General features: G+C 31.8%; 1 protein-coding gene across 1 annotated transcript in view; it reads left to right on the forward strand.

Moving 5' to 3' along the window:
• Positions 1-8,192, forward strand: part of LOC129220895 (beta-1,4-glucuronyltransferase 1-like) — a 122,006-nt gene extending 113,814 nt beyond the window's left edge. Inside the window, exon 3 of the mRNA XM_054855328.1 lies at positions 7,998-8,192. Within this exon, the coding sequence (XP_054711303.1) occupies positions 7,998-8,192 (195 nt within the window). The remainder of the gene's footprint in view (positions 1-7,997) is intronic.
• The last annotated feature ends 2,543 nt before the right edge of the window (positions 8,193-10,735 follow it).

Consider the following 10,735-nt stretch of genomic DNA (forward strand, 5'->3'; position numbering starts at 1 on the left):
CAAAAGCATCCTATCCTCTTTCAGCTACATAAATAACATGAATCTCGGTTCTCAGATTGATCGATAGACATATCAGATATCAGAGCGAATGTTTCTTTTCCTTAGAAAGCTTTTAATGCATCTTAAAGGTAAATATTGATCAAATGCAAGATGTTTATGAAACTGCTGGAGATATTCTGAGAAGTACGGAATGTAATCAGGGAAATTGTGTATTTGTTCTACTAAGAAGTTATGACTGTTAACTTTAATTCCTAATGTAAAACTAAGTAATTTATTTAGAATTCGATTATAATAAGATATTTAAAAAGATCTTCAAATTTACGAGGCAACTTAAAAGCGTTATTATTATTATTATTATTATTATTGTTATTATTATTATTATTATTATTATTATTATTATTATTATTGTCATTATTACTATTATTATTATTGTCATTATTACTATTATTATTATCATCATTATTATTATTATTGTTTTTATTATTGTTATTATTATTATTATTTTTATTATTATTATGATTATTACTATCATTATTACTATTATTATCATCATCATCATTTTTGTTATTATTATTATTATTGTTATTATTGTAATTATTATTATTATTATTATTGTTGTTGTTATTATTATTATTATTATTATTATTATTATTATTATTAGTATTCTTGTTGTTATTATTGTTATTATTATTATTATATGTATTGTTGTTGTTATTATTATTATTATTACTAATACAATAATTTATCTGTAGGAGTTTTAAAGCGTTCGACTCCGACTCATTTACCGCAAAATCAGTCTAATTTCACTCCCACGACTCCTACTCGGCAATCCTTTCAGAGCTGTGGACCCAAGGGGGAAAATACAGTGCAATCCCGTTTCAACGAGTACCAATACAGCTAAGTAACCGCATTACATTGCTTGAATTCCATTACAACGAAATTCCCGTTACAACGAACAAAAGTACTATCCCTTGAAGTTCGTTGCGACTCAATTTCACTGCCTCTAAATTTCAAGTAAGGATGCGGACTTGGAGTCGGAGTTAGACTTATTTTTTGAGGTAAAGGAGTAGAAGTTAAAGTCGGCCATTTTCCCTCTAAATTCGCAATTTTGCCAGGATTGAGAAGTCAGACTAAGACTGATTTAATAGTAAACGAGTCGGATTCTTGAGGTGCCTTAAAATCCCAGGAGTCGGAGTCAAAACCAATCCATTCTTCTCTGACTCCGCAATTATTGTAATCCGCCTCTGACTCTTTAACCCTAAAATCAGTCCGAATCCGCAGCTCTAGCTATAAATGTAATGTCACAAGGTAGAATATTCATTTACGATTAATATTTCCGAAGAGGAGTGCAATTTAATATTTAAAAAGAAGAACTTCTTAAAAAATATGAAATTAATGCAAAATCTTCACGAAATGTACTTATAAAACTAAATTGTGTGCAAGATATTTATGTATTATTGCTCGAGCTTTTAACAAATAATTCGGAATTATCAGTACGTTCACTGTAATAAACTTTCCTTACTTGGAGAATTTGGTTTGCTTGCTCAGTTTCTTATGTCACGCAACAGAACATTTATTGGCGTCAACTAATTATTTGCTATGCCCCTGAGGAATCCGTTACTCTTTTTCCTGACCCGATTTTTCGTTTCTTTGCTGAGCTGCTAGTCCCAAAATTAAAGGAAGTTAATGACGGCGAAAATTTGTTTCTTTCGTGCTTGCAGGGGAATTTTCATGACAGGTATTAGAGCTGAGAAATCGCTTTATTTATCGTTCTTCAGGAAAAAATAGAAACATGTAAATTGTTGTTTAATATCTTATATTGGAAACGTTATTGGCTAAAAATAGCTCACTACTAGTTAAAGCTGATGGTTAATGCTTCTTACTACTATCTAAGTTGTTTTGGTTGCATTTTATTTCTTGAAGTAATGCATTTTCAATTACTTTGCTACTTCCACAGTAAAAAGGGTAATGATGCTGAAAATGCATTTGAATGATGCCTTAAGAGAACTTTCATGTACCTAGAACGATTAGTAACGGATTCGATCATTTCTATACGTAAGTAACTTGATGTCATTTGTTAATGCTGGCTACGTTTTGAAGTCTTTTTTTTTTGTTTTGACCTGGATATTTCTGTCCTGGTGTAATTTTCCTTGCTATGTAGACTCAAATCAAGGACTGGAGACTTCAAGGATTTTTCCTAGTGCGTTTTATTTATCAAACTCTTACAATATTTATGTTTCTTATAAATAAGTTAAAAACGATCAATACGTATGTGAAATAACAAAATATTTCGTGAAAATAGACATGCTTTGATGTTATGTTGTTTCAAATCTAATATTTAAATTTAGAAGTTTAATTTTATTCAGGAACATTGCAACTATTTTGTGAAATTCAATTAATGTGATACACATTTAAATTCTTGCGATATATACTATGCTATTTCAAATATATTACTATTATATATACTATATTGACTAGCATAATATATATTCAAATATATTATGCCATTTCAAATATATTTACATATATAATATTTAATATATCATTAATATATAATTATTACTGCTTAAAATATATTACAATGCAATTTCAAATATAAATACTAGTATATTTCAAATATACTAACATTGCGATGTTATAGTAAGAAAAATAGTTTTACAACATTATCATGCTTACCAAAATAATCTTGAATAACAGCGATAACTAAAAAAAAAAAACATTAACATTTTTTGCTGTAAGAAAGGTTTAAAACCTAAAATAAACGAGCGTTTATGCCTTGTTTGATATTCAAGGGAGTTAGATAATTTCGAATGTACTTTAAACAACTGTGTATAATGCATAATTGGTATTGAAGTTCTTTAAAACTTGCTTAAATCAAATGCCACAATCATTCTGTGGTATGTTATCCTACTTATAACTATGTTAATCAGAACCAGATAGTCAAAACATTGCATCACGTATTAGCTTTTCAGAAATTGAAAATTTAGATTTTCGTAGCAACACTATTAAATCAAGGGACGAGGGAGAGTCCCACCCGCCAAGAAAATCAAATGTCCGCCGCCAGGTTAGTGTTATACTTAAGGAAAGGGATCAACATATAGTGTCATGAGTTATCATTAAGGCTAAGTGTGCAGATTTTTTTTTTTTTTTTTGTCCCTGTAACAAAAAAAAAAAAAAAAAAAGGTGAACATTAAAAAAAAAAAAAAGAGCAATTTTTAATTTTATTAACATGTCTAATTTTTTTTACCACATAGGTAAAAAAAAAAGCTCTAATTTGTTTAGGGAGCATGATTATCCTAATTAAAATTCAGTTGTTAGCGTAAGAAGAATTTCATGACAGTCAGGTACGACTGGAAATTATGACTCATGTACTTTTCTCTATTTCCCCCCCCCCCCATTTCAAACTTTTCTGATCTCTGCTCAATAACTCTTTGATCTTTCATTCAAAAGATTCTGCGTAGAGTAGTACTATTTTTTAAGTAGTTATATCTGAAAAGAGTTTCTTTCCCGCAGGTGAACAGATAATTAAATGGTTTTCAGTTTTAAAGCTTTAACTTATCTACTACCATACTAAATAGCAGCTAAGGCTTGTCTGAATTCACTCAATTCCTTTTGTTATATTTATGGAGAATTTGTAGTGAAGAATTTGTAAGAAGCATTAAAGAAATGTAACAGAATTTGATTAGAAGCTATATTAAGCATATTTCAATGTAAAAGTTGGTGACCAAGATAAGTCATGGGCTCCACTTGGGTCACCCTTGTGTAGAGGATTGGAGAAACTGATCAAAAGAGATGAAATCTTTCCGTTTTGGAAAAGAAAAATTGAGCCTAAAAGATACGCATAAGTAAAGGCCGTGTTAAACAATGGAAACTGCTCTCTAATTATTATGGAATTAATATGCATATTTAGCATGTCATTTACAATTATTTGATGCATAAATTATGTTACAAATAATAAACTTACATATTTTTTGAAAGTACCTTATTTCTCCCAGTCCATTTTATGACACATTCTTATGTGAATGTGAAATGTGGATGCTATATTTCAAATCAGCGCACCTAATCGTATAAAAGTCAATCAATACCATAGAATTAGTGTTTCATGATCGGAAATTTGCAATAGTACGTCTTTCTACGTCTTTCGAAATTCGATTTTTGGGATTTGGAGTTATGGTTACGGAAGTAATGCATATTTTTCGTTGTTTTCGGTGCTTACTCACTCTTTACTGTTACTTTTGCGGCGTTACTGGACCTAAATTCTGCATTTTTTTTCACTTTCTATAAAGTTTCTTCCTTTTTCCTTCAATAAATTGATTAAAATTGTATTATTTTCTCTTACAACTACCTGTGATGTAACTACAAATTTTCAAAATTTTCTGTTAGGATTTTTTTTTACGCAATCCCAAATTGACTCTTTTAATACGATCACCATGATTAGAAATAAAAAATAATAATTTAATCCAAAATTGTATTAAGAAAAAGAAACCCCCACCCTCAAAAGATCTCGGTTTTGAAAAACCGATTAAAACTGCGTTTGTCAAACACTTACATAAAAAAAGCTTCTCCTTGTTTCATTTCTGTTCTAAAAATGTCGAACGTTTAGTGGAGCAGCTTAATTCGATTTTCGCAGAGTCCCACCAACTCTCCCGCCGTCACAGGAAATCAGGGTCAGAAATCAATACCATCGGAGAATGGGAAAGCCTCGTTAGTGCCACTAAAGAGACCATTTAACTAACGAGGGTGTCACCCTGATTCTCTCATGGTCCTTCACATTGTGAAGAATTTAATTTTGTGGCTGAAACGGAAGGGTTGCCGTAGTGTTGGCGACAGAACACACTTTTGGCTTTTTGAGATTTTTTTTCTCCCATTTATTTGATTGCTGATTTAAGGATTATTGCACTTAAGAAATCTGCCGTGCTTGATTAGAATGGTTTGTGATGGTTTTGAGAGATTACCGTGTAAAATGAAATTAGTTTTACATGAGTTTCACACAAGAATACGTGGTAGTGGAAACTGCAGTGTAACTAATTAATCCCTGCTGAGACTGTTTTGTAAATACGGAAAGCCAAGCCTCTAACTAAGTGCAATGCGTATAAGGGGCTGTCCATAAAGGATGTCGCATTTCTTTTTTTCAATTTTTTTGACCCCGCTCCCCCCTTTTCTCTAAGTATCAATTTCACCATATCCCTTCCCCTTGTCACATGGCATGCTTTTTTTAGAAATCCGTTCTTATAAAAATGCATGATGTCATATTTCTTGTTACTCCCTCCCTCCCTCCCCCCTTGTCACAAACTGTCACAATTCCACGAACCCCCTCCTCTCTCAAAGCGTGACATTATTTGAGGACAACATCTTCTGGATGCGATAGCTGTTTTACCTGTGTTCACGATGCGTTTAAGTAGAGGCCATGATGAAAACGTAGGGGACCTCAGTGGCCGTGTGGTCTGAGTGGCACATTTGAGACGGTGGGGAGTTTGACTACCGTCCTCGCTCCGGATATACTTTCCCTTCTCTGTGGTGTAAATTTCTCCAGTAATTACCTGAATTTTTCATGAATTGTACGAGTAAGAAATGTTGTCACAAGTAAGAATGAACATATAAACAATTATAATAATATAATTTTATTCATGCAAAAAGGCAGTAGGCGAGCGAGCGACAACAACCCTGAGTTTAAGTGTAGGACTATGAATATTGGTCACTATGTGCCGTAAATATCACGTCTAGCCCTTATCAGTAAATTACTGTTCCTAAGCCAGGGTTAATGCAAAACTGCATGCAATGTACCAGACAGCCCGGTTGTCTCTGGATGTGATAACAGGGCTGTCTGGTATATTGCATATAGACTCTAGGACGGTCTAGAAGCTTTCTAGAAAGAAAAAAAAAACCGTGGAAGAATGATTTAGTGGGAATCAAACTTCCATCTTGTAGATGTCTCGATGAAGTAGATGCTCGAATCTTTTAACGTTTTTTAAAACTAATAAAATTAACTTTGAGGTATTGCGTTTTTTTTATATTTTGTTTGAAAAAAATAAAGTCATATATATATATATATATATATATATATATATATATATATATATATATATATATATATATATATATATATATATATATATATTTATTTATTTATTTATTTATCTTCATATCAGTGTGTGTGTGTGTGTTGCAGAAATATGATCAAAAGTAAAACATTCAACCTGATATAAAATAATAAGGTATCATAACATATTATCGTCTTAGAGTAGAATAACTAAACCTGCCTAAGCTTTACGACTAGAAGGAAAAGTAAATGTTTCTCTTTCCTTCAAAAGCAGGTATTGGTAACATAAATATGTACGACAATGAAAAAAGTAAGAGACAAGTCAGGTAAAGAACACTTACTGACAGTAAAAGAAACAAAATGGAATTCTCCTAGGCAAAAAGAGTATTATGATATCCGAACAGAGGTTTCTACCTTTCATTCCTTTTTTTCTTCTTTTTTGTCTTTTAAGCTTCAGTTGGCATAAAGAAGTCCATTTCAGAGCTGGAAATATTGTTTTAGTTTTTCCGTCTTCCACTTAACGTGGAGTCTGTTTTTAAAAGCTTTTACTCCCTATGCTTCCACTTTTTACGGTATGCAGTACTTACAAGAAAAAGCGATTTTTTAAGAAGTTTTTTGAGGTTTAAAGACATAAGTTGGAATGTTGGTAAAAGTACTTTGGACGGGAAAATTCGGTAAAAAGATTAACTGGAGGGAATAGAAAATTGAATTTACTTTTTCTTCTTTTGTTGTGTATTATATTAAAAGTTTTGTGATTTTGCAAATATTTTAAAAATCTTATTTGTTTATTCTATAATATAAACATGGAAGAATCAGTGAGCTTTCAAAATTGCTCTGCAGGGGTCGTTAGTGGGGTGATATAGAGGTTCTGCGTAAGCAAATGGGAATCTCACGTATGAAGTGACTTTCTATTATGGAAGAGTCTTGGTGCGCATGTACAGACAAGATGAATAATCAACTGTCGGTAATAGCTATACCCGTTACTCATGGTATAATAAACACATTTGACTCAAATGGTGGCTAAGGAATGAACCTGTCTTCAGACGTTGGTGAGGGAATGAGCCCGATTTCCAGAACTATTTTCTGGATTCACAGACTCTATTCTAAGTAAACAGCATCATATTTTTACTTTCAGCGTATGACGATTTAAGTATTTAATTTACGATACCTATGACATATCCCTGTGGCATTTTCCAACCCGTTTCACAGGGTACGATTGTGTGCAAGCGCATAAGGACTCGCTTTTTATTATAAGTAGCTATTATGTGAGATAGGGACATTGATCTGCTTATTTAGAAGTATCGAAACCTTCCGTTACACAGCCTCTGAACAGTTTTTTCCCGATAAGATATGTCACGAGAAAGTTACAGTGACGCTACTCTGAGTCACATGGTCACAAGCAACAGTGACTGAGTTGCGACATCTCGTAGGAATCACAACGGCCGCAGGTCACAACGTGACAGAATTATGTGGTCTCTCTAACGTCAATCTGTGGCAAGTTGGTGTCATGTATCACGTGTCTTAACTGTAACGTCACTGAAGTAGTTTACGACTGGTTACTTTGTAATTATTTGATGAAGTCACTGCAACGACACTTTGTTACGTCACCACTTTCTAACATTGATTAGTTGCTGAAACCTGTTGATGAATTTACAGGAGCATTGTCTTTGCCATGTGACCGGTACCCTTTATGGGCAGTCACGCAACCTTCTCGAACAAATTCCACTGAAATATCTGCTAATTCCGGAATTGCCATCTTTTGCATGTGAAGGATATACAAGTTGCACAACAGCACTCTATAACTTTCTACGACTACGTTTTCTGCTTTGTATTACGTTGTAGATATTATTACTCTTTAGTGTTTTATTAATCTGCTCTCTTAGACCCTCAAAAACAATGTTTGTAATTTCTCTTTAGTTAAAAAAAACTTGAAATGATATTTTCTTTTTTATTTCAGGTTTGTGAGCTGCATGTCTCTGGATACAAATTTTCCGTTCTCAACAACGCATTCATTGTTCACAAAGGACTGAAGACGCCATCATCGTTCCACAAAGATAAGGACACGGATCAGGAGAAAAATCGACAGCTGTTCAGACAGTTCAAATTCGAGCTGAAAGAGAAATATCCAGATTCGTCGAGGAAGTGTTACTGACTGTCTCCCGAATGACTTATCACTCGTTTGTCCGCCGTTTGGCAAATACAAAGACTTATCACTCGTTTGACCGCCGTTCGGAAAATACAATGACTTATCACTTGCTTGTCCGCCGTTAGGCAAATACAAGTCTGTCCGTTGTTAAAAAACTGGAAAGTTATTAAGTTTGTGCTTTAAAGGCATTCAATGTTCAATTGAGAAGAAACTAAATGTATCTGGGTATGTTCGGAGATCGTGAAGAGGAGAAATATTTAGGGTAGTTGATCTCCATGGTCTTATTACCCTTTTCTTGTTGACCTCTCAAAGGAGTATTATAAATCAGGTTTCCGAAGAAAAAGTTGAATATTTTGTTACTTGAAATGTGTGAAACAGAACTTCGCTGAGTGAATCGGGAGTTCATCATAATTCTTTTTATATTTTAAATACCTGTTTTTTAAGACTAACTTTAATCCAATAAGTTATTAATATTGATTAAGAAAGTTGTCTTCAAAAGTGCTATCCAAGGTGTATTTAAAGATTTCTCGAATTATGAAAATTAAAACGTGCAGTTCATGGCATTTGTATTATCTGCGGCCAACGGTACTTATTACTAGTCAGTATTCCAATGTACGGAAAAAGATTACGTGATAGATTCTCATATGTCTCATTGAGTTACTATTCTAAGTGAATGAGAATAAAATATTATTTTCTCACTAAATAGCACTACACTATGTTATGGAAAAAATGTCTTATGTTGCAAAATTACATGAAAAGAAGAAAATTTCCTACCGTGTTCTAGTCTATATTCGCGTTTGTTCCACATCCATGATTATTTTTTAAAGCATGAATGTCAATTTTGTTTTATATTTTGAATATATTCAAGACAGATTGCTATTTTTTTTTTGACTGTCATATTTTTTAAATATTTATATTTTAAGAGGAAATGTATACGTTGTTTTAAACACTTTTTAAAATAAAGAAAAAGCATGTTTCTTCTTTATAATTTAAATACATGACAAGAATAAGAGCTTTCACGCAACTTATAATTTAAAATTAAAAAAAAAAAACTTGCTAATAGTGTAAAAGTGTTTCTCGATAACTTTTACATTATTAGCTAGCATGCGAACGTATACTTGTGAATACTTTAATGAAAGAGTAGATTGATTTTTCAATAAGAGTTAACAATAATCTCAAATATGAAAGGGTCTACAATGCATTGCTCCCATACGTAAAAAATTCGTAAATGTTATTTTTAGATATGAAACTTTGTGGAATAACGTAATTTAATTTGCTCACGATAAATGTGTGACTCAAATGAACTAACTATGTTTGAGTTAACTTCGAAAATATTTTCTTTTAGTTATTTAAAGCATTTATTACTAATAATTGTCTTTTTTTTTAAATTCTAAATCACCGAGTTAAATTCTTTCCAATAAGAAAATATAATTTTAAAAATTGTGATAATTTAGTTCAAGCAATATATTCTGAAAAAATATATATAATTGCCTTTAGTGGTAATTGTTTCAGAAGAATAGTTTTAAAATCGTTTAAAAAGTATTGCAATACGTATTATCTTGCTACATAGCTATCCGCAAATGAAAACAAAATCTATTGCATAGTGAAACTGCAGACACTTATGTAGGACAATATCAACCGTTAAAATCCTAAACACGCCGGCATATTTATGAAAACACTTTAAGAGTATTAGCGTGCTAAGATAAAATGACAGCAAATTTTTAAGCAAAGTGTCCACACCTTATCAATTCAGATTTACAAAATGCGTTAAAAGTGATAATTTGAAAAATATAATTAAAAAATATTCAAAAAATATTTTTCATTTGGAATTTTTTTGAAATCTTTTGAAAAACTCAAAATCAAAGTAAATAAATTTGAACTTATACATTTAACATTTTTCGGAAGATTTTTTAAAAATAACTATCGCCTTGAATAGTTAAAATACATAAATTTATTTCGAAGAATTAAAACTGATCTTCCAATAAACTATTTAGTAGGGTCAAAAAAAAAAAAAAAAAAAAAGGTACTCTTATTACATGAAATACACCGTCAACTCAATCATTCCAGCCGAGGACTGCAGTTTTGTGCTTATTGGCACTCATCAACCCCGCTTAGGAAGTGACTGAGCAGGAGGTGGAAAACCTCTTAAGGAAGCTAAGATTGCCAAACAAACTGGTAGCTAATATATAGAATTACCACTGACCAGACGAGTGACAGAAGCATTGGTTAGGTTCAACTCGAAGATTAAAGGCAAAAGGCATGATATTTTAATTAAGTCCAGTAACGAAACTGCAGTCCTCGGCTGGAATGACTGAGTTGGCGGTGTATTTCATTTAATTCTGCCTTAGCTATATAACGGTAACTTACTAAAAACTGTTCTTGTTTGACAATATCAATTTTTAAAACTCCGAAAATGCCAGGAAATTTATAAAAATACTCTTTTTAATCAAATTTGCACACGGGTCAAAATAAAATGATAGGAGGCTCTCAAGCATAAAAAATACAGTTTTTTAAAAATAATAAAATCAAAAAATATTTTTAATTTTTTT

Source organism: Uloborus diversus, chromosome 4 (assembly GCF_026930045.1).
Source record: "Uloborus diversus isolate 005 chromosome 4, Udiv.v.3.1, whole genome shotgun sequence".
NCBI lineage: Eukaryota > Metazoa > Arthropoda > Arachnida > Araneae > Uloboridae > Uloborus > Uloborus diversus.